General features: G+C 39.1%; 1 protein-coding gene across 3 annotated transcripts in view; it reads right to left on the bottom strand.

Moving 5' to 3' along the window:
• Positions 1 to 759: 759 nt before the first annotated feature.
• LOC308097171 (hemicentin-1-like) overlaps positions 760 to 24,253 on the bottom strand; it is a 28,100-nt gene continuing 4,606 nt past the window's right edge. Inside the window, exons 1-24 of one of the 3 annotated variants that reach the window (XM_080444814.1) lie at positions 14,275 to 14,364; positions 13,919 to 13,960; positions 11,120 to 11,434; positions 10,055 to 10,372; positions 9,550 to 9,816; positions 9,088 to 9,378; positions 8,680 to 8,952; positions 8,289 to 8,579; positions 7,589 to 7,867; positions 7,097 to 7,390; positions 6,706 to 6,975; positions 6,226 to 6,516; positions 5,820 to 6,086; positions 5,451 to 5,717; positions 4,953 to 5,222; positions 4,507 to 4,797; positions 3,933 to 4,220; positions 3,730 to 3,844; positions 3,324 to 3,475; positions 3,041 to 3,142; positions 2,667 to 2,735; positions 2,264 to 2,329; positions 2,037 to 2,105; positions 760 to 1,879 (exon numbers count right to left, since the gene is read on the bottom strand). In XM_080444814.1, coding sequence (XP_080300940.1) covers positions 1,815 to 1,879; positions 2,037 to 2,105; positions 2,264 to 2,329; positions 2,667 to 2,735; positions 3,041 to 3,142; positions 3,324 to 3,475; positions 3,730 to 3,844; positions 3,933 to 4,220; positions 4,507 to 4,797; positions 4,953 to 5,222; positions 5,451 to 5,717; positions 5,820 to 6,086; positions 6,226 to 6,516; positions 6,706 to 6,975; positions 7,097 to 7,390; positions 7,589 to 7,867; positions 8,289 to 8,579; positions 8,680 to 8,952; positions 9,088 to 9,378; positions 9,550 to 9,816; positions 10,055 to 10,372; positions 11,120 to 11,434; positions 13,919 to 13,960; positions 14,275 to 14,305 — 4,983 coding nt within the window. In that variant the 5' untranslated portion in view covers positions 14,306 to 14,364 and the 3' untranslated portion in view covers positions 760 to 1,814. Of the gene's footprint in view, positions 1,880 to 2,036; positions 2,106 to 2,263; positions 2,330 to 2,666; positions 2,736 to 3,040; positions 3,143 to 3,323; positions 3,476 to 3,729; positions 3,845 to 3,932; positions 4,221 to 4,506; positions 4,798 to 4,952; positions 5,223 to 5,450; positions 5,718 to 5,819; positions 6,087 to 6,225; positions 6,517 to 6,705; positions 6,976 to 7,096; positions 7,391 to 7,588; positions 7,868 to 8,288; positions 8,580 to 8,679; positions 8,953 to 9,087; positions 9,379 to 9,549; positions 9,817 to 10,054; positions 10,373 to 11,119; positions 11,435 to 13,918; positions 13,961 to 14,274; positions 14,365 to 21,981; positions 22,273 to 22,439; positions 22,710 to 22,840; positions 23,132 to 23,261; positions 23,535 to 23,927; positions 24,219 to 24,253 lie in introns of those variants that run through there. The other 2 variants (XM_080444813.1, XM_080444815.1) reach the window with 2 other exon arrangements.

Raw genomic sequence — 24,253 nt, 5'->3', positions numbered from 1 at the left:
AATATTTAGATATTTGTAGGGCTGTCCAATAAAATCGCTCCAAAACATATTAAACAGTTATTTTCGAATCAAGCTTTTTTGTTTCTCAGAATTTTTTTGTGTAATTATCTTCTGAAAGCACCAGCAGCCATACTTAAAATATCAATAATAATACAATAATAATAATTTGGTGCCCAGTCCTTCGAGTGCTCTTTGTCGCTGTATATTTGCACATACTGTATGTGAAATTCGTCCTCTGCATTTTACCCATCCTATAGGAGCAGTGAGCAGCTGTTGGTGTGAAGCGCTCAGGAAGTGTCTGGAGTGGAATCGAACGTGGGACCTTTGCCTTCACAATATTGTATTAGGTCAAACATATTGTGACTTGATTTCGATATTGTGATATACATTTGATTTAGTCAATATTGCCCAGCCAGGTGTTACTGGTCTGCATGCATTGTGGAAGTCAGTCTAAAGTTATTTATCTAGGATTGTCTGAAACATTCTGGTATTCTGTTCTGCTTCTGTCTTATCTGCATGTGCTCTCAGAGGAAAATATAATCCCAATGACTGAACCACTAAACATAGTGTCTTCAGCTTTTGCAGTCAAATAGCATGTCACAATTCAACAACACAATTATGAAAGAACACTCAGAAATGTATTTTGTATTTTAAACTTCAGGCAGATAGTCACTGCTCCATGGTGCATACTGTGCATACTGTAAGCATACTGCTTCTCTGACATGGATAAACATCTCACAGCATCAATATGGTGTCTTTAATTGAACAAAGCAGTAACATACACGCTTGGACTATGTCATGTGACTGTTGTGACAGGTAAACAAAACAACATAAGGATAAATGGTATCTGCTGACATCTGGTGTTTGGTTAAAGAACTGAAGCATCATCTACAAGAGAACTCAGAATTGTACTACTCTATGGTAGTTTCACTACTTATAAAAAGGATTTATCATATGATTTTTTTTTTACATGCACTGCAGTAAGATTTTACATAATAAAGCACTCGAATGAAAAAAAAAATGTCAAAAAAACAATGAAATAAATACACCACGGCAGAACAAAAGAAAATACATTATATACAGCAAGAATATCATAAATTATTCATGTATGCAGATGTATTCATTTACTTCAATCAATTGAAGTGTTAATGACTTTAGCCTAAATGAAGAATTTGGAGCCATTTCGGGGTGTACACTGAATGTACATAAATGGATTTGGCCTGTACAATCAGTAATTAAATCAAACACAAATATGCATTCCAATGGCATAAATAATTGTGTTGGGGTGAATACTGCATAACACAGAATCTGTACAACCTTTCAAACCTTTGGAGAATTAATTAAGACAAATTACAACAACAAGACTATAGATGGTCAATAATCCAATGTTCCCTTTGGGAAAGACTTAAAATTACACGTATGAATATATTAGCAAGATATATACTACTTTTCAAATGATTACCCGTGCAGAACGGGTAGTGAACGTGAGATATAACGTGAGATATACAACGACCAGGCTATTACTTATGACCCTCCTGATAGATGTGGTTGCGAGACAATAATATATGAACTGTATTGACGTTTCTGGGAATATACACAATTGTGTGTGTTTGTTTGTTTGTTTGTTTGTTTGTTTGTTTGTTTGTATGTGTGTGTGTGTGTGTGTGTGTGTGTGTGTGTGTGCGTGCGTGCGTGCGTGCGTGCGTGCGTGCGTGCATGCGTGCGTGCGTGTGCGCGTGCGGTGCGGTGCGGGCGTGCGTGCCTGCGTGCGTGCGTGTGTTGATGCAAAACACTAAAGTGATCCAAATATATCCTCAGTGCTTGAATGACATCAGCCGTCTTTCTACCTCTGGCGTATCAACACTCTCAGATGGCACAGCTAGAGAGAGAGAGAGAGAGAGAGAGAGAGAGAGAGAGAGAGAGAGAGAGAGAGAGACAGTTGTGGATCAGTGATATCATGCCTCTCCTGATAAAAACAAATATAGGCCAATAGAAATGTGCAAGTCATCATAGAGAGAAAAATATGGTTGTAATACCTTGGTCCTCTGGGGAAGATATGGGGAGGGTTGTTGATTCACTGCAAATGACTTCATCGTCTTCTGTCTCTGCAGGTCAAATTGTTCAAAAATAGCACACAAACACACATTCACATCCAAAACAAATAACAAACAAAATGTAATATGAGAAATTAACCAAGAGGCCTTCGGGGTCACTCATTTCACCATATTTATCATCTATTATCTTAAAGGTTATGCATTTATACCTTTATTTGCAGCAGCCAATGCAACCTCAGAGACACGGTCATAGTCATCCAATGGGCAAGGGGCATCTAGAGAGAGAGATAGATAGACCTTATTGATCCCGTGGCGGTATTTCAATATGTAACTATGCATGTATATGTATACATATATGCTGTTGGGCAGAAACCTCTTATCTCCAAACTTTGTGTGTTTTTTTGCAAATTAACGCCCTACTTGATCATACTACAGCGTCACACAAAAGCATCAATAGTAGCAGATCTGCAAGCTCGAAACACGGCACGAAGCGTTTTGACCTTGTAGATCTGCTACTTTTGATACTTTTTCATTTGAATCCTGAAAAGTTACAGTTTTGGACATATGAGGTTTCCACCCGACAGAGACAATATACATACACACAGTACATACCATCACGTGTCTTCAGCTCAGCCATGGTGAGAAAAAGGTTGGGCTCTCCTGACTTTTCTTCATTCTTGTCTGTGAGAGTTACACAGACAAAAAGCGGGTTAATTTATAACAGTAATCATCCTAGGCTGGATTACAAGAAGGAAAATAAATGTCTCCACAGAAATGGTTATGTTTAGCTATTAGATTAAAGATGCCGTTTAGGTACAGCATTTAATAATTGTATTCATGGTTTGGTTAAGAGTAGGAGGTTGGTTAGTAAATGATAATTGCCTGACCTCGAACTCCCAGATTCAGAGCTTGTAGACATTGTTTGCCTTACAGTTACATGGAAAACATAATACATATACTGAAAGATGAGGAGGATAAAGCAAAACCTGGCTTGCGGGTCAGTCTCAGAGCGATGCATCCGATAAACACAGCGAGAATTCCAAAGAAGAGACAACCAGAGATGGAGAGGAGCACCCTTCTCTTCAGAACTATAAAGAGAAGTGAGACACGCAAAAAGAAAGGGAGAGAAAATCAACATAATAAGTTATATAATGTACTTTATGTGATTCTGGTCTTAACAGACAGTCAAATTCATAGTATATAACATATCAGTTCTTTTTGGTGAGCGACAGCCCTACGACAAAGTATGATGAATTAGGTTTTACTCACGGAGGTTCTTGGTCTTGAAAGCATCACTGGGGTTGGAGTAAGAGGGCCGTCCAAAGCGGATACCCTTGCAGGTGTACTGGCTCTGATCAGGGTCATCCTGGGGCGTGACTGTGAGTGTGTCAGAGGGACCCAGACCGTTTCCTTCTCTGAACCTGCATTTTTGGGTGTTTTGGAGTGTTTTTAAAACTAAATTGCATGTACATATATATCTCTGCTGTTTAAAACAAACCAATACTGCCTCATTAAAGTTGGTATGGTGACTTTGCACTGATTTATTAAAATAAAATAAAACAGATGAAAATTTGAGATAGTTGGTTTCTGCCCGACAACGACGATATAAGACATGAAGTGTGTGGTACACATCATGCTGCTACTACATACTACAACTACATACTGTAGATCGTACCATGTGTAGTTCCACTCATCTTGGCTGTCCGGCACCTCACATCTGAACAACAGGCTATCAGTGGAGAAGACTTCCGACCAGCCAGTTAACAAGGTCATGACGGCCCACGGACGCACTGCAGACACAGTTGCAAAATGGTGTGAATTCGTTGAACAGCTGCATGCTTGCAGACGCATTTAAGAAGGAAGGTTACTGATGCTTACCTTGAATGTCAAGGTTACGGGCCTCTGATAATTCAGTGCGAAATTCTTTTTTCTTGCCTCTTTTTGCTTGGCATTGATACTCCCCAGCGTTTGCTTTAACTGCAGAGCTGATGGAATGACTGTGTCCAGAAGTGAGTGGTAGTGGTGTTTTATCTTTATCTTTGTACCACTGATACTCCCATCCAGAGGAGACCGTAACTTCACAGCTGAAGTTCACAGAATCTCCAGTGTGCATCACTTGGAACTCTGGAACTTGCGTCAGTACAGCTTTGGGTTTGGGCATCTCATCTGAGGGTAGGTTATGTAAATTATGTTAATGTTTAGATCACACTGCACACTCCAGATAAAGGGCATGTTAGACATTAATCCATATACGTTGACATTTATTTTTAAGTTTCCTCTTCAAAAGCTTCATCACATTGGAGAAGACTTTAAACATGTTCCCCTCTATAGATTTTTCCGAAAATGGCAACCTAGCTCTTTGACTTTAATTAAATGTTTCCCCCTTCGTCATTTTGTAAAATGCAAAATGTCAAATTATCCATTGAAGTGGGGCAACAATAAAACATCTCACCGTAGATCTTGAGCACAGGTCCAGAACTATTTCTAGTGCTGACAGATCTGCTCTTATGTCGTCCCATACACTCATATGCTCCAGCATGTATGGCTGAGACAGAGTGGATGGAAAGAGTAGCTCTATCTGAGTCCAGGGATGAAGATTTGTCCAACTGCATCGGTGATCTATTTCTGTACCATGTATAGGTCCAGTCAGAGCTGTCTGGAACCCCACAGCTCAACTTCACACTCTCCATGGGAAACACATCTGACCATGGAGTCATTAGCTTCAGAGCTGGAACAGGAATAGCTAAAAAGAAATAGATAAATGTGACTGTGTCCATAGTTATGCCATTTAAACAATACGTTAACATTATAAATATTGAGAGGCAAAATTATATAAGATTGTTGTGTCAAAATAAAAGCATTAAGAAATTGAAATTACAGATTATACGTATGGCTCACCAGATATCTGTAGAGTCTGATTCTTGCTGTAGTCTGTATTGAATGTTGTTGTGCCTCTTTTGGCCTTGCACTTATAAGTACCACTGTCTGATGAAGTAGCTGAGCTGATGTTATAACTATTGCTGCTGTTTGATAGTGGTGTTCCATTTTTGTACCATAGATACTCCCAGCCAGTGGAAACATCAACTTTACAACCAAAGGACACTGGCTCTCCAAGGTACATCTTCTCAGCACTTGGAACTTGGATCATCAAGGGTTTTGGCTTGTTAGCTAAATTTGAAAAGGAAAATAAATGTTAATTCTGTGGTGTCACAAATAAGTATTGTTACTGCTTGTTCAATATACAATAGTAATCAGAAATGGAAGGAATTCATTCTTCTGAGAGTTAGAATGGATCGGATAGAATATAGCCAATTAAAATAACCAATTAATGGCATGTGTCAATCTTGCTGAGATGTGTAATAAGACAAATGTGTAATATAACTATTAAAAACTCACGATGAACTGTGATATCAGCAGAGTTGCTGGGTCCAGAGCTGATGTTCCTGGTTTTATGGTGACTTTTACAGGTGTAGAGTCCTTTATGTGTTTGTGTGGCTGAGAGGATTGTGAGTGACATTCCCTCATCACTGAGTTTCTGTCCATCTCTGTACCAGGTAAAAGTCCAGTCAGAACTCCCCTGAACTCCACAGCTCATCTCCATTCTCTCAGTAGGGAACACATCCAACCACTGGGTCTGTACCTCCAGAGATGGCTTAGGAGGATCTGGAAGTTTGTAGCAAATGGATATTCACTTCAAATGTTCAAGAGTTTGACATTATGTGATGTCTCCTGAGCAAGGTGAGTTATGAAAAAGGAAGTGCTTACCAGATAATTGCAGACTTCTTATTTCACTCTTCTCTGTATAGAACGGGCCCTTTCCTCGTTTGGCCCCACACCGGTATTGTCCACTGTCAGATGGCTTTGGAGAGGTTATAGTATAATTGCTGGATGTGTGAACCTCTGTTCCATCTCTGTACCACATGTATTCCCACCCAGAGGACTTTTCAACCATACAGCTGAATGAAACAGGCTCTCCAATGTATATTTCTTTCAAACCTGGAGTTTGTGTCACTCTGGGCTGGGGCTTGTTTGCTAATCAAAAATGGAGAAGAACAGGAATTTTATGTTAGTCTAGAATAGATTCATACAAATGCCATCACCTACAACAGGGATTACAATGATAATGTGATCTTTTTTATGGTATGGTTACAGTGCACGTGAAGTATCTTACCATAGACCGTTAGGCCAAATAAGTTACTATCTACAGTGGTAACTGCTTTGGTCTTGTGATGACCTCTACAGAAGTAATTTCCAGTATATGTCTGTGATGGAGGGGAGACAGTGACAGTTGAACCTTCAGGACCGAGGGACACAGTGGTGTTTTCATTGAGCTTCTGTCCATCTCTGTACCAGGTGAAGGTCCAGTCAGAACTCCCCTGAACTCCACAGCTCATCTCCACTTTCTCAGAGGGAAACACATCTGACCATGGAGTCATTAGCTTCAGGGCTGGAACAGGAATATCTGGAAATAAATAGATATTTTTATTGATCTGTAACCATAATTAATTATCGTATGCTGTCTCATTTCAACAATATTTTAACATAAATTATGAGAGGCAATGCCATTACAGTAGATTATTGTGTCAATGTATATGATAGACAAAAGCTTTCAAAATAGAAATGACAGATTGGTACTTTTTCCTTGGCTCACCAGATATCTGTAGAGTCTGAGCCTCGCAGTAGTCTGTATTGAATGTTGTTGTGCCTCTTTTGGCCATGCACTTATAAGTACCACTGTCTGATGAAGTAGCTGAGCTGATGTTATAACTATTGCTGCTGTTTGATAGAGGTGTTCCATCTTTGTACCATAGATACTCCCAGCCAGTGGAAACATCAACTTTACAACCAAAGAACACTGGCTCTCCAATGTACATCTTCTCAACACTTGGATATTGAGTCATCAAGGGTTTTGGCTTGTTAGCTAAATTTGAAAAGGAAATGATTATTCTGTGGTATCAGAAACAAGTATTGTTACCGCTTGTGATGTGTAATAGTAATCAGAAATTAACGAGTGGACAAAACAACTGCTAAACTGTGCTCACCATAGACAACGAGAATGAGTGTGTTGTTGGATTGAGTTTTGACAGGCCGGGTTCTGTGTTGTCCTCTACAGGTGTACGTTCCAGCATCTTCTTGTTTAGCAGATGAAATGATGAGAGATGATCCCTCTGCTCCAGGGGACACACTAATATGATCACCACTGAGTTCATGTCCATCTCTGTACCAGGTATAGGTCCAATCAGAGCTTCTCTGAACTCCGCAGCTCATTTCCACTCTCTCAGCGGGGAACACATCGAGCCATGGAGTTTGCAGCTCTAGAGCGGGAACAGGTACTTCTGCATAGACAACAACATGGAATTACTGTATACGTAAGTCCTACGATTGAATTCCCATCCTTTCCATATTAGAACTTGGTAACAAATTGGTATGAAACAATAAGTGGAAACGGCATATCCTTATTCCATCTACAGTATAACATAGTTTTTAAAACAGATATTTTATAAGCATTTTTAAGATTAAAAAAAGATTCTTACCAATTATATTAAGAGAAATTGTCCTGCTCTCCTCTGTCAAGAATTCATGTTTGCCTCTTTTCCCCTTGCATGTATACATTCCACCATCAGAGGGAGCAGGAGAGCCGATGTTGTAATTGGATTTACTGGAGTCAGAAGTGTTGAGTTGTTTTCCGTCTTTGAACCACAGATACTCCCAGCCAGAGGACACATCAACTTCACAGCTGAAGGTCACTGACTCTCCAACATACATCCGATCAAAGCCAGGATCCTTGCTTAATGTTGATTTGGGCCTGTTTTCTAAATCATAAAGTACAGTCTCATTACCACTAAAGCTCATTACATTTAAAATTGTGGGTAAAACCACTAATAAACAAACTGTTGTTTACGTAGTGCATTTTTGTTATGTACCGTAGTATGGCCTAACCTAATACTTCATTATTAATTCAAAATGTATGATCTCTTACAGCAAACTGCAAAAGCATACTTCGTCAGTGGCAAGATAAAGTGTGACTGTTATCTTCCCTCTTGATATGTTAGGATTAGAACCAAAGTCAGAGGTAAGAAATAACTACTTCTGCTGCACTGATATAACATCAAGTGCACTGTCTCATATCATATCAGATCATATAATAGAACAAAGCCAATTAAAAAATGCACAAATTAAAGAAATGTTTCTCAATCTTGCTGAGAAAAACTGATATAATTATTAGAAACTCACGATGAACTGTGATATCAGCAGACTTGCTGGGTCCAGAGATGATGTTCCTGGTTTTATGGTGACTTTTACAGTTGTAGAGTCCTTGATGTGATTGTGTGGCTGAGAGGATGGTGAGTGACATTCCCTCTGCATCCAGGGACACAGCTGAGTCTTCACTGAGTTTCTGTCCATCTCTGTACCAGGTAAAAGTCCAGTCAGAACTCCCCTGAACTCCACAGCTCATCTCTATTCTCTCAGTGAGGAACATATCCAACCACTGGGTCTGTACCTCCAGAGATGGCTTAGGAGGATCTGAAAGTTTGCATTAAATATTCACATAAAATCTTAAAGAGTTTGACATTAAATTTGATGTGTCTTGGGCTGGGTGAGTTATTAAGAATTAAGTGCTTACCAGATAATTGCAGATTTTTCTTTTCACTCTGATCTGTGATGAACTGGCCTTTTCCTCGTTTGGCTCGACACCAGTATTGTCCACTGTCAGATGGCGTTGGGGATGTTATATTATATGTATTTCTGCTGGATGTATGAACCTCGGTTCCTTCTTTGTACCAGATGTATTCCCACCCAGAGGACTTATCAACCATACAGCTGAATGAAACAGGCTCTCCAATGTATATTTCTGTCAAATTTGGAGTTTGTTTCAGTCTGGGCTGGGGCTTGTTTGCTAATCAAAAAAGGAGAAGAACAGGCATTTTTGGTTAGTCTAGAGTCAAATATCATCACCAACTGTACAACAGGGATGCATACTGTATGATAGATGATAGAGTGGTACTGTATAGCAACATGTAAAGCAACTTACCATAGACTGTTAGGCCAAATACGTTACTATCTCCAGTAGTAATTGGCTTGGTCTTGTGTTGACCTCTACAGGTGTAATTTCCAGTATACATTTGTGATGGAGGGGAGACAGTAACGGTTGAACCTTCAGGACCGAGGGACACAGTCGAGTCTTCATTGAGCTTCTGTCCATCTCTGTACCAGGTGAAGGTCCAGTCAGAACTCCCCTGAACTCCACAGCTTATCTCCACTTTCTCAGAGGGAAACACATCTGACCATGGAGTCATTGGCGTCAGGGCTGGAACAGGAATATCTAAAAAGAAAATAGATAGTTTTCTGTATTCATAGTTACAGTTTGCTGTTTCAATTAACCATAACATTATAAATTGTGAGAGGTAATGCTATGCTCCAGATTATTGTGTCAGTGTATTTGATACACAGAAGTATTCAAAGATAGAAATAACATATTAGAAACATTTCTCACCAGATATTTGTAGAGTCCGAGCCTCGCTGTAGTCTGTATTGAATGTTGTGCCTCTTTTGGCCATGCACTTATAAGAACCACTGTCTGATGAAGTAGCTGAGCTGATGTTATAACTATTGCCATTCACTGATGATAGTGTTCCATCTTTGAACCATAGATACTCCCAGCCAGTGGATTTGTCAACTTTACAACCAAAGAACACTGGCTTTCCAGCATACATGTCGTCAACACTTGGATCTTGAATCATCAAGGGTTTCGGCTTTTTAGCTAAAATTGAAATGGAAAATAAATGTTGAACAAATGTTCAATGTTCAAGTATCATTACTGCTTGTGCAATATAATAGTCACCAGAAATAATTCATACTTTTGCTGCATGGATATTATAGTATACTGTCTCATATCAGTTCAGATAATTGAAAATAGACAGTTAAAATAAGCACCAATTAATCATTATTTATGATCTTGCTGTGATAAATTAATTTTAATAGATCTGTTTTAAACTCACAATGAACTATGATATTAGCAGAGTTGCTGGGTCCAGAGCTGATTTTCCTGGTTTTTCTTTTCAGATGGATTTTCCTGGTTTTATGATGACTTTTACAGGTGTAGAGGCCTTTATGTGTTTGTCTGACTGCGAGGATGGTGAGTGACTTTCCCTCTGCATCCAGGGACACAGCTGAGTCTGCAATGAGCTTCTCTTCACCTCTGTACCAGGTAAAAGTCCAGTCAGAACTCCCCTGAACTCCACATCTCATCTCCATTCTCTCAGTAGGGAACACATCCAACCACTGGGTCTGTACCTCCAGAGTTGGTGTTGGTGGGTCTGCAATTTAAACAAATTAGATTAGATGAACAATAATTACAAAGATCAACATTTTACATATTCGTTATTGTTATCATGATTGATATCACCACCAGACCGGGAAACAGCCGGGGGTGGGGGATTATGTTTACTCCCCTGTCCGTCCCTCTGTCTGTCTCTCTGTTACCGCTGGACCAATCGGCGTGAAACTTTGCGCACACATTGCGGTGTCGGTCGTACAAACTCTATTCACACCCGCAGCTTCCTCATGTCCTGAGGGGCCGCACCCCTCGACCAGTGTTGGGGTAATGTGTTACAAAGTAAGGCATCAAAAAAGGTTGAGAACCACTGAACTATTCCTATCTCACGGTTACCCATATTCAGTTCTATCCAAATTCTGATATACTGATTGCAACTTATGTATGAGCGAGCACACACATGGGATTATATGGGCTCATTTCCTAATAATGATGACTCAATCAGGTACTCCCTTCTTGAGATTCAAACTCTCTTTTTCTGTGGAAAAAGGGAGTCCTCCAACTTCCCAGTAAATGACAACATTGACACATCATCATCCAGGTTATTTAGTGCACTCAAATAGTGAAAAAAATAAACTACATTACTAAATGCATGCCCAGGGACCACATGCAATACCTTCACGGACCACCAGTGGTCCATGGACCACCAGTTGAAAACCCCTGTTCTACTCTAACAAAGAAGACTATGAATTTTGAAAAACACTGATTGACAGTCATCATGAAGTCTCACCAATAACAGAGAATGAAATGTCACTGCTAAATGCTGAGAGTTCCTCTCCTCGTTTGATTCGGCACCGGTATGTTCCATTGTCAGCAGGGGCAGCAGAGTTAATGGTATATTCTGTAGAAGTTGGTTTAGCAGATGTAAGAGGTGTTCCTTGGTTATCATGGAACCACTGATACGTCCAGTCTGGAGCACTGCCTGTAGCATCACAGCGCAGAATAACCCTCTCCCCCCGATAGATGTGGGCAACAGGTGGATCCACAGACAAAACTGGAGTTACACTGGACATTGTGACATTGGGAAGGTCATTGAGCGTGGTAGCTGGCGAATGGGATACAGAGGGGACAAGGGTTAGATCACAACAAACACAACCACCAACAGCAATAACAGTTGTAGTGTACTTCTATGTTCGTGCATTAAATGCATAAAAAGTATGTAAAGAAGAACGCATGTTGTTGGAACCAGGGCTGAATGTAAAGCTGATAAAAACTAAAAACACTTCTATTTAAAATAATTTAAACTGATATAGTTAACATAGATGACAGATTATAATTTATATGTAATGGAATAAATCAAAGTATAGCTTTCAAGGTCAATCCAACATAGAAGTCATAAAGACACAAATGCAGCTGAAGAACATGATAATACAACGAACTGCATTGTTTTAGCTTAATCTCTCCCAGTAGCCAGTTTGAATATGATTTACGTAGGTCACACTCAAAATGACGCATTTTCGCTTGACACTTTTTTAAATAATTTAAAAATGTCCCTTATGAAAAGGGTCATGTAACAAATTATATGTCAGGCTGAACAATGGTTTCAGACTCTTGTAAGAGAATCAAATTCCATGCGTTTTTAAATTGCAGTCTTTTCTGCTGCAGCTGCTGTACATTAAAATAAAACCAAGGATACGTCTGCTGTTTTGTTTTTGTTTGGTTGATTAAACTGTATGTTATAGAACTAGAAAACATAAAAAAGAGAAGCAAGCTCACTTCATTTTTTTAGTTTTTTAGTTCCTAAAAATGTGGTTGGACTTGAACTAGCCGTAGCGCTATTTCTGTTCATGCAGAATACTTTTGCAGCAAACAGCAGTAAATGTCAGTGATGTCACATATATTTCAAGTACAATTTACATTTTGGCGTTTAGTAGATCTTATCCAGAGCGACTTAACAATATGTGAGGTAATCACATCAAGTGCAGAGCAGTGTTCATTTTGACAGCAACACCCGCACGCAACCAAGCATAAAATGACTTGTCTTAGTTCTACTCGATCTCTTCTCCACTAGTCTATCCCTAACATTTTAGTCTAGTTTAAAATGTTGTATTTGTTGACTAAATTGTCAATATAGTCATAGTTTTAGTTGTCATTGCTTAGTTTTTATATAGTTTTCATGAGTGAAAAAATGTAGTTGACGAAAATTTTTCGTCATAGTTTTAGTCGACGAAATGAATACTGGTGCAGAGAGACAGTGAAGTGCCTCAGTAAAATAGGATTGCAGGTGAGCCAGGAACCTAGCATCAGTCTAAAGTAAACAACTATCAAAATAATAATCTGTACATTGAAACAATGAGAACCAGGTAAACAATGATGAACCTATAGCATCTGTATGGTAACATGAACATAAACAGCAGTATGCAGTAGTGTAAAGTAACTAAGTACATTTACTCAAGTACTGTACTTGAATACAATTTTGAGGTATTTTTACTTTACTGGAGTATTTCCAATTTTTGGTATTTTTACTTCTTCTCCACTACATCTTAGAGGCAAATATTGTGCTTTTACTCCACTACAATTATTTGAAAACTTGAGTTACTAGTTACTTTGTAGATTTTGATAATTATTACAAAACATACATTATCCATTCAGCCCTATAAACATTTCGGCCATTTGAAAATTGCCGATCTACAAGCTCACAATGCGTTGCATTGTGACGCATTGTGAGCTTGTAGATCTGCTATTTTCAAAAGATTTGTATACATTTGAAAACTTGTGAAATGGGACATTCTGCATAATGAGTACTTTCTACTTTTGGTACATTTTGATTTTTTTTTTTTTGGTACTTTTACTCAAGTAAAATTTGAATAGCAGACTTTTACTTGTAACCGAGTATTTCAACATTGTGGTATTGATACTTTTACTTAAGTAAAAAAATTAATACTTTTTACACCACTGTGTACCAGTGTGTAACACCATCATCCTTCATAGAGATGGTCCCATAATCACGTATTCTGTGTTGGCTATACTGACTTCATGAACACTCAGCCCTAACAGCTCTGACATTAATGCCTGTGCTTATACTACAACAATTTTAACCTTCAATACAACTGTCTGGCTTCCTGATAGTATTGTGCTCAATACAATTATTACATTTACTTAAACGGTGCTTGATTATAATTTAGTTTGATCCCTCTTTCCCTTGCCCTCACTCCTTCACCTCCCTCAGCAAAAATGGTTTTGTGACGTTAGATCAAGCTGTTCATTATACCTTTGGTATCTACTGTATATAACTGTACAAAATGTTTGTCTATTGTTTGACTCTTTATTGTCATGTGTGTTTTATCAGCAACAACCATTTGAACAGATTATAACAGTCTATCCTTTAGCACAGTTACATAATGTCCTTTGGCACATTTTAACATTATTATTGTTTTTAATGTGTCTTTTTTTTGTCTCGGGTGCCTGTGTCTGTTTTTATTTTGTGTCCCGTTACATCAATGATTGCTGTTGAAAAAAACATTACAATCTGCAACACAAATCATCTAGACGATTATTTAAAACACAGTGTAATAGAATCAGGCCATACCATTTTCATTTGCATCCTGGGCTGTACAAAGAGCAGCAAACACTATTGAAAAAAGAGGGAGCAGAATTCAGAGTTGGTGTACAGTTTAGACAATTATATTTAATACATGAGAGAAGTGCAAGTTCCTTTTTATGACTAAAGAGATGAGCATGATAGGTCACTAATACCTGAAATCACTGTTCAAATGTTAGCATGGCATAACATTTTATTTAAATGTCAGCGAAAGCTTGTGGAAATTATGCAATAATTACACAATAACAGAAATATTTTTTTTATAAATATTATTTGGCTGCCAAATAATTTTTTGGTGACAAAACTGTTACAAAATGCAACTTCCTAAAAAACAAAAAACTTACATATGATGCTGAAGGCCTTGGTAAACCACATGTTTCATTGAGGTGAGCATGCCATGTGCAAAGAAAGATGGTGATGCATGCACAGCCGCAGGGCTGTGGTAAGTTAGTATCAGTAAGGCGATGCAAGTAGGGTTGTGTGCTTAGTTCATTTTTTGACTTACGTAGGCTAGCTGCTTTCCTGTGTAGCAGCTTTCCTGTTTCACTTGCATATGCAACTTTTTTGTTTGTTGCTAAAGGAAATGTGTTGGTTAACCACAGAAGTTTAACATGCATGCAAAATAATGTCCATACATGTACAATTCTGATTATTTCTCAAAATGAACTACCAAGGAAATGAAATAAAAAAGAATCTGTCAACAAAGATTTACAGCATTGCCTTTTGACTGCTTTGGTAATGTCCCCTCAGCCCTACAGTATGTTCTATCACTTTAGGGTTATGGTTGAGGTTGGAGTTGGTGTTAGGTTTATGGTTAGGTTTGGGGCTAAGGTTTAGGGCACATACCGTATGCTTGGTTCACAAACAACTAAACAAATATTATTGCATATGAACCAAATATGATATATGTTCAAGAGCAGTAAGACTTTGGGTAATTTTGAAAAATATATATTATATTTTGTTCAGTTATATATACTAAGAATGAATGTTTACATTTCAGCTATAGTTACTGGCTTACTTATAATACTTTTAAACTCTAGTGTTGGCCTGTATTGTTATTGTTGCTATGGTGATGTTGCTATATTACAACTGTATGTTGATGAGTCACTATGGTGATTTAGCTATTGCTGCAATAGTGATTCATCATGGGGCTTTTTGTATCTTAAACCGCACATGTCTTTTTTCTGCTTGTACCTGTATCAGCAGTGACAAATAAATCTTGATTCTTGAATAACTATAGTGTTCTCTACTATAGGTCTCTCTCTCTCTCTCTCGCGCTCGTGCTCGTGCACGCACGCACGCACGCACGCACGCACGCACGCACGCACGCACGCACGCACGCACGCACGCACGCACGCACGCACGCACGCACGCACGCACGCACGCACGCACGCACGCACGCGCGCGCGCGCGCGCGCGCACGCACGCACACACACACACACACACACACACACACACACACACACACACACACACACACACACACACACACACACACACACACACACATTTTAACCATTTATTTATGTCCACACAAAGGAGAGTATACAAGGACACAAATATTAAAGGTGCAGTAAGATTACATCACAAAATCATGGAATACGTCTTCATGATACAATAAGCATGTCACTCAGTACTCTATGGGTATAAGTAACAGCGTCTCCGCCATATGTGGCGGCTGCCAATTATAGCAGAAATAGAACAATACTTTGCCAGCCTTTTTGCCTCCTTTTTGGGCATCCCAAGTTGTTGGAACCCTCTAACAACCAGTCTGTGGGTATGTCCTAGGCTGCCAAATATAAAAACAAATAGTCACACACACACACACACACACACACACACACCCTCACAAGGTCCATGTGCAGGTGCAGGAAATGTGACTTTCATTTGTAGATGAACTGTCGTCAAAAAGTGAGAGAAAAGATGAAGAAAAAAAACTGCTCATCCGTTAAACCAAACTGTATTGACAGTGGGTTAGGTGCTGGAGATAAATCAGGTAAATCACAATGATTTACTGCACACTCAGAACTGTACACAATTCAAATTTTATTGTGAGCTTTTGTTTTTCTTTTTCTTTTTCTTTGCCTGAAGATGTTGTTTTTCATTCATGTAGGTCAGTGGTTCTCAACCTTTTCAGGCCGTGACCCACCAACAGAATCATATTTGAACTGGGGACCCCCCACCCTGACAATCACTTGGAATTGTAGGAATATAGGCATTACATTTAGTTTGACTCGGTTGCGAGTAGATCGGCTATTTTCACAGTTATTGCTTCTTTCTTACATTATTTGACAATTTGGCCAATGTTTGACCAGGTTTTATGATATAGTTTGTTGATTGCGTTTGATGCAGTAATGGTCTTTTATTCATTTCACTTTTAGTTTTTTATTAAAAAGGTCTGAAAAGTCCTTAAATTGTCACTTTACTGTCATCTGAGCTCTTGCCTGAGTGACTGCGCACATCGTGCAACCACATTGCTACTTCCACCTACACCTTCCTGTTGCCTTTGTCACTGTATAGCAGAGGTGGAAAGTAACTAAGTACAAGTACTGTACTTAAGTACAGTTTTGAGGTACTTTTACTTTACAGGAATATTTCCAATGTTCTATACTTTTACTCCACTACATCTCAGAGACAAATATTGTACTTTTACTCCACTACATTTTTGTACTACTTTTACTTTTGGTAATTCAAGTACATTTTGATACCAATACTTTTGTACTTTTACTCAAGTCAATTTTGAATTCCGGATTTTTACTTGTAACAGAGTATTTCTACACTGCAGTATTGATACTTTTACTTAAGTAAAACAATAGACTACTTTTTCCACTACTGCAGTATGTACAGTAGCCTCCTCCCCCTGCCTTCCTATAGTCCATTTAGACACTTTTAGTTGTGCCATTATCATCTATAGAATATCAATGAATGATTTGTATTGACTGATTGAATACTTTATTAACAGTTTGCAAAAGGTACAGTGGTGCAATTATACAAGAATGCTAAAAGACACAACAAGCACTGATTTCCATTGTGGTCCTAAGTATTCAATTCATCAAGTCATAAAAAGAGATGTTTGTTGTGCCGTAAACAAGATATTGTGATTTAATGTAACCCAGCCATGAATTACTTTAGTGTATGCCTTGCAGTGTGGAAGCAGTGGTGTAGTGCAAAATCGCCGACGCAAGGAGGGGGCCCTTTCGCAAATGCCAATGGAGATGGTGCAGTGGGGCCCCCCCGCGGTGCATCGCTTGCTACCACTCCGCTGCGCCACTGTGTGGAAGTCAGTCTAAATCTATTTATCAAAAGGTCTTTCTGGAACATTTGTGTTCTCAGAGGAAAAGATGCTACAAAAAGTCTTCCGGTGTTGTAGTTAAATATCATACACATATCAACATTACAAGTCTGAATGAGCACGCTTAAATATTTAGTCTTTTGTAGTTTGATATTTTATTTAGCAATATCCAATGTCCTTGAGACTAGTTTGTACTGTACTGTGCATACAATAGCTACTCTGACATGGATAAACTTATCACACAGCATCAATATGGTCACTTTAATCAAACAAAGCAGGAACATACACGTTTGGAATATTTGTGACGTGGCAAACAAATAAAACAAGAATATTTCAGTTCATACTGTACAGCAGGGGTGGGCAACTTTGATGATGGAGAGGGCCACTATATTTCCACACTCACTCTAGAGGGCCACATGCATATTGTTGCTCTTATCTCTTATCTCCTCTTATCTCCATATTTTAACTTTTTTTGTAAATTAATGCAGTACTTCGCCATTCTAGTATGTCACACAAAAGTAGCAAAAATAGCTGATCTACAAGCTGAAAATGTTTTGAGCTTGTAGAGCTGCTATTTTTTTTGCTATTTTAGAATTGGAATCCTGAATTATTTTTTGGTATTTTTGAATTGGAATCCTGAAAAATAACATTTTTATTTATTTTCAAATGCATTTAGTTATACTAGAGTTAACTCTATGAACTTAAATACAAATACATTGGACATACAAAAAAAGTTATTAAACTAATAATATAGACAGTAATTAAAGCAGGTCATGATTGCATGTTTGGAATTGGAACAGATGAAATCAATATATCAGTATTTCGATATTAACCTGCGGGCCGCATTAAGTGAAGGTGAGGGCTGCATGTGGCCCCCGGGCCGCCAGTTTCCCATGTATGCTGTACAGTATAATATATGGTATCTGCTGACATCTGGTGTTTAGCAAAATAATTGAAGCATTATCTACAAGTGAACTCAGCACCGTATTGTACTGTACATGTACGTTCATTTCAGAGCTTATCAAAAAGGTGATTCTGGAGGTGTCAGCTTGTGTCAGATGTAAGAAGGGGGGGGTTCCAGGGATAAACAAGGTTGGGAACAACTGCCCTAAAGCACACCCTGCCAAGGAGCAACCCCTATTCACAAGTCCTGAGCCCTAACTCATCCTCACATACCACTGCACCTAACTAAGCTCCCTTTCCCCTTGAATAAACACGCATACAGGCTTCACTGACCTTCACACGCATGCCCTCATTTGCATAAACATGACCTTTTTTTTTGTTGCAACAGGAAATGTGTTGGTGAACCGCATTCAGACATTTGTCATGAATTTGTCATTTCCAGTATACAAGGGGGAGAAACAGAGAGCTGATCTAAACTATGTGATAATTGTCAGGGCATGATGACTGTGTAGTCAGTGTTGAAGGACAAGTAACAACACTAAAGTGATCTAAATATATCCTCACTGCTTGAATGAAACCATCCCTCCATTTCCATCTGTCGTATCAGGACTCTCAGATGTCACAGCTAGAGAGAGAGAGAGAGAGAGAGAGAAAGGAGGATGTGGTCAGTGATATGCCTCTTGTGATAAATGTACAGAAATGTGCAAGTCATCGTCGAGAGAAAACCTAAGATGGCCGATTGTCTGTAATACCTGGGTCCTCTGGGGAAGTTATGGGGAGGGGTGTTGATTCACTGCAAATGACTTCATCGTCTTCTGTCTCTGCAGGTCAAATTGTTTAACCCATTAAGACCGGGAAAGCATCTGTGTGATTTTAGATTGTATACGTTGGCTATTCAAAAATAGCAGATATACAAGCTCACAGCGTGACACATCACATGTACATCTGCTATTTTTGAACAGTTTTGAAAAATCTTGAAAGAACTACTGGTTTAGAAGGCATTTAGCACACAAACACACATTTACATCCAAGCAAACAACGAAGAAAATGTAACATGAGAAATGAATCAAGAGAGTACGCCGAGCCGACCTACAAGCTTGTAGATCTGCTATTCTCTGCCGTTCTCAGCGTTTGACACCATCGCACAACGGAGCAAAAATTATTATCTGTATATAAATAATATCTTTATACCTTTATTTGAAGCAGTCAGTGCAACCTCAGTGACACGGTCATAGTCGTCCAATGGGCAAGGGGCATCTGTAGCATAGAGGACAAGTCTTAAAGGTAGGGTAAGTGATATTTTTGGGTAATTCTTTTTGTTGTCAAAAAAGGTTAAAGTATATTCTGATGGTAATCATTGCTACAGAGAGTTTGTTCAGTCACAGGGGTCTCTCGAGCTCTTTGGTAAAAAGAATATAGTACATTTTCAGGTAGGTAACAACATTTAAGCCAATCAGGAGAGAGCACTGAAAATGCATTTTCTGTTTATTAAAGAGCTGGAGACACATGGGAGACTCCTTTTACTGAGCAAACACTCTGTAGCAATGAGTACTATCAGAATATAAAGCTATTTAACACTTATTTTAACCAAAGTAAATCACATACCCTACCTTTAACATAGACTGTAAACATTTGAAAGAACAGTGCTGAAATGCTAAAGCAAAGGCCTGATTGGAAACACGATTTCACAACAGTGAATTGCTGCTGCGGATGACATTAGCACACGCCGCAACAGCATGCATGCATACATGCATTCATGCATACATGCATACATGCATACATGCATACAGTACATACCATCACATGTCTTCAGCTCAGCCATGGTGAGAAAAAGGTTGGGCTCTTCTGGCTTTTCTGCATTCTGGTCTGTGAGAGTTGAAAAAAACAAAAATGTCACCTGCAACTGTCACCACAAAGAGCTAGCTTTTTTAGGTATCCTCATGACAGATTAACTTTTCTGTAACCCCTCTATCCGACCTACTAGAAGCCGTGGCGTGCACTCAACCCCCTCGGGTCGTCGGCGGTCGGACGGTTCTCTCATTTTCACATTGTCTTTTTTCTTCTCTTTTGTTTATTTTTTTCTTTTCTTTTTTACCCATGATGCGTTAGTCAAACAGCTAGAGTGGATCATTTCAAATGTATTTTCCTATTAGCATTACTGACAATGGCTGGGCCATTGTCAGTAATGCTAATAGGAAAATACATTTGAAATTATTACATTTGTTTAGCTATTAGGTTAAAGATGGATACGTTTTGCTATGAAGTTAAATCCTTTTATTCATGGGTTTCATAGGGAATAGGGATCTTGGGGGGTGGTTAGTACCTGGGGTTGTTTGACCAAAAAACAGATTCAGAGCTTGTACCAATAAACTATTTATTGGTACTTGTAATGAAAAACATATACTGAAAGATTCTGAGGAGGATAAAGACCAACACCTGGTTTGCGGGTTATTCTTAGAGCGATGCATCCGATAAAAACAACGATAATTCCAAAGAAGAGACAACCGGAGATGGAGAGAAGCACCCTTCTCTTCAGAACTATAATGACGGGGGAGAGACACAGAAAAAAGGGAAAGGAAATCAATATAATAACTCTTATAATGTACTGTACTGGATTCTGGTGTTCAAGTAAAATGTATAACATATGTCATGTCAGTTATTTGTGGTGAGCGACAATCCTTTGACAAAGTATGAATCAGGTTTTACTCACGGAGGTTCTTGGTCTTGAAAGCATCACTGGGGGTGGAGTAAGACGGCCGTTCAAAGCGGATACCCTTGCAGGTGTACTGGCTCTGATCAGGGTCATCCTGGGGCGTGACTTTGATTGTGACAGAGGGACCCTGCAGACCGTTTCCTTCTCTGTACCTGTATGTTTTGGTGTTTTTAGAGTGTTTTAAGATGCGATGGGACATATACTGTATAAGACATGCATGTGTTACACTTTATGCTTGAATATATAAATCATACCATGTGTAGTTCCACTGGTCTGGGCTTTGACTTCCCTTCACCTCACATCTGAGCACCAGACTATCAGTGGAGAAGACTTCTGACCAGCCAGTTAACAAGGTCATGACGGCCCACGGACGCACTGCAGACACAGTTGGAAAATGTGGTGAACGCTGTCAACAGCTGCATGCTTGCAGACGCATTTAAGAAGAAAGTTTGAGGCTTACCGTGAATGTCAAGGTTACGGGCCTCTGAAAAGTCTGTGTGAAATTCTTTTTTCTTGCCTCTTGTAGCTTGGCAGTGATACTCCCCCTTGTTTGTTTGAACAGCAGAGCTGATGGAATGACTGTGTCCAGAAGTGAACAGTGGATCTTTATCTTTGTACAACTGATACTCCCATCCAGAGGAGACCGTAACATCACAGCTGAAGTTCACAAATTCTCCAATATACATCACGTTGTACTCCGGGCCTTGCTTCAGTACAGCTTTGGGCATCTCATCTGAGGTAATAATTAATATGCCAAATAAGTTTAGATAACACTGCACAATCTAGACTAAGGACATACAGTATTTAGTCATTTGTATATATTAACCCATTTAGACCTGAGGCCGATTTAAAAAAAGGCTTCTAAATCCTAACCTAAGTTTTCTGAAAATCTTCAATTACCTATAAAAAATAGAAAAACAATTCCTGTTGCTATATACATAGTAACATCTAAAATTATTTTAAGTTTCCTCATCAGAGACTTTGCCCTTTCCCCTTTGCCGAAGATTTAAAATGTTCTCCTAAAAGGAACAGAGTCTTTGACTCTAGCCCTCTGGTGTCTATAGGAAACATTCAACCAACTAAAATACAAAATGTCAAATTATCCATTGAAGTGGGGTAACAATAGTGTATAAATAATCTTACCATAGACTGTGAGAACAGATCCAGAACTATTTCCAGTGATGACAGATCTGCTCTTATGTCGTCCCATACACTCATATGCTCCAGCATGTATGGCTGAGACAGAGTGGATGGAAAGAGTAGCTCTGTCTGAGTCCAGGGATGAAGATTTGTCCAACTGCATCTGTGTTCTATTTCTGTACCATGTATAGGTCCAGTCAGAGCTGTCTGGAACCCCACAGCTCAACTCCACAGTCTCAGTGGGAAACACATCTGACCATGGAGTCATTCGCTTCAGAGCTGGAACAGGAATAGCTAAAAAGAAATAGGCAGTTTTGAGTCTACTGCATACATAGTTAGGCTTTTTCATTTAACAGTATGTCACCATTATAAATCATGAGAGGCAATCCTATCAGATTATTGTATCAATTTATATGATACACAAGCGTTCAAAAACAGAAATCACAGTACATTTGTCTCACCAGATATTTGTAGATTCCGAATCTTGCTGTAGTCTGTATTGAATGTTGTTGTGCCTCTTTTGGCCATGCACTTATAAATACCACTGTCTGATGAAGTAGCTGAGCTGATGTTATAACTATTGCCATTGACTGATGATAGTGTTCCATTTTTGTACCATAGATACTCCCAGCCAGTGGATTTGTCAACTTTACAACCAAAGGACACTGGCTCTCCAATGTACATCTTCTCAACACTTGGATCTTGCGTCATCAAGGGTTTTGGCTTGTTGGCTAAATTTGAAAAGGAAAATGTTTATTCTGTATTGTCAGAAACAAGTGTCTTTACTCTTTACTGCTTGTGCAATGTAATAGTAATCAGAAATGGACAATAAAACAAAATAAAAATGCTAAACTGTGCTCACCATGGACAATGAGAATGAGGTTGTTGCTGGATTGAGTTTTGACAGGCCTGGTTCTGTGTTGTCCTCTACAGGTGTACGTTCCAATATCTTCATGTTTAGCAGATGCAATGAGAGATGATCCCTCTGCTCCAGGGGGCACACTAATATGATCACCACTGAGTTCATGTCCATCTCTGTACCAGGTATAGGTCCAATCAGAGCTTCTCTGAACTCCGCAACTCATTTCCACTCTCTCAGCAGGGAACACATCGAGCCATGGAGTTTGCAGCTCCAGAGAGGGAACAGGTATTTCTGCATAGACAACAACAAGGCATAAGTTATATCATTTCATTCCCATCCCCTCCCTATTCGAACACTAACTCTAACATAATTCTTAAAACAGATATTTTAGAAACGTTTTAAAGACATTTTCATTTCTTACCAATAATTTTAAGAGAAATTGTCTCGCTGTCATTTGCAAAGAATTCACGTTTGCCTCTTTTCCCCTTGCATGTATACATTCCACCATCAGAGAGAGCAGGAGAGCTGATGTAATAGGATTTACTGGAGCCAGAAGTGATGAGTTGTTTTCCATCTTTGAACCACAGATACTCCCAGCCAGAGGACGCAACTTCACAGCTGAAGGTCACTGACTCTCCAACATACATCTGATCAAAGCCAGGATCCTTGCTTAATGTTGACTTGGGTCTGTTTTCTAAATCAGAAAGTACAACAGCAACCCATCACATTACCACTAAAGCTTATTACAAAGAATTGTCATAAGAGAAAAAAAACACTGTTAAAGAAAAGTGTCTTTGTTATGTACAGTAGTAGCCTAATACTGCACTATTAATACAAAATGGATGGTCTCTGAGAGCAAACTTCAAAAACATACTTTATTATCAGTGAAATAGCAAGATAATGTGCTATCTTCCCTCTTGATATGTTAGCATTAGAAACAATGACAAAGGAAAGCAAAAACTACTTCTGCTGCACTGACATTACAGTAAGTACTGTCTCTTATCCGATCGGATAGAATATAGCCAATTTGGCATGTGTCAATCTTGCTGTGATAAACTAATGTCTAATATAACTGTTAAAAACGCACGATGAACTGTGATATCAGCAGAGTTGCTGGGTCCAGAGCTGATTTTCCTGGTTTTATGGTGACTTTTACAGGTGTAGAGTCCTTCATGTGATTGTGTGGCTGAGAGGATGGTGAGTGACATTCCCTCTGCATCCAGGGACACAGATGAGTCTTCACTGAGTTTCTGTCGATCTCTGTACCAGGTAAAAGTCCAGACAGAACTCCCCTGAACTCCACAGCTCATCTCCATTCTCTCAGCAGGGAACACATCCAACCACTTGGTCTGTACCTCCAGAGATGGCTTAGGAGGATCTGGAAGTTTGCAGCAAATACGGGTAGATGTTCAT

This window comes from Gymnoscopelus braueri (genome assembly GCF_963280865.1).
Source record: "Gymnoscopelus braueri genome assembly, chromosome: 12".
Lineage (NCBI taxonomy): Eukaryota > Metazoa > Chordata > Actinopteri > Myctophiformes > Myctophidae > Gymnoscopelus > Gymnoscopelus braueri.
This window is presented reverse-complemented; position numbering and strand designations above follow the sequence as displayed.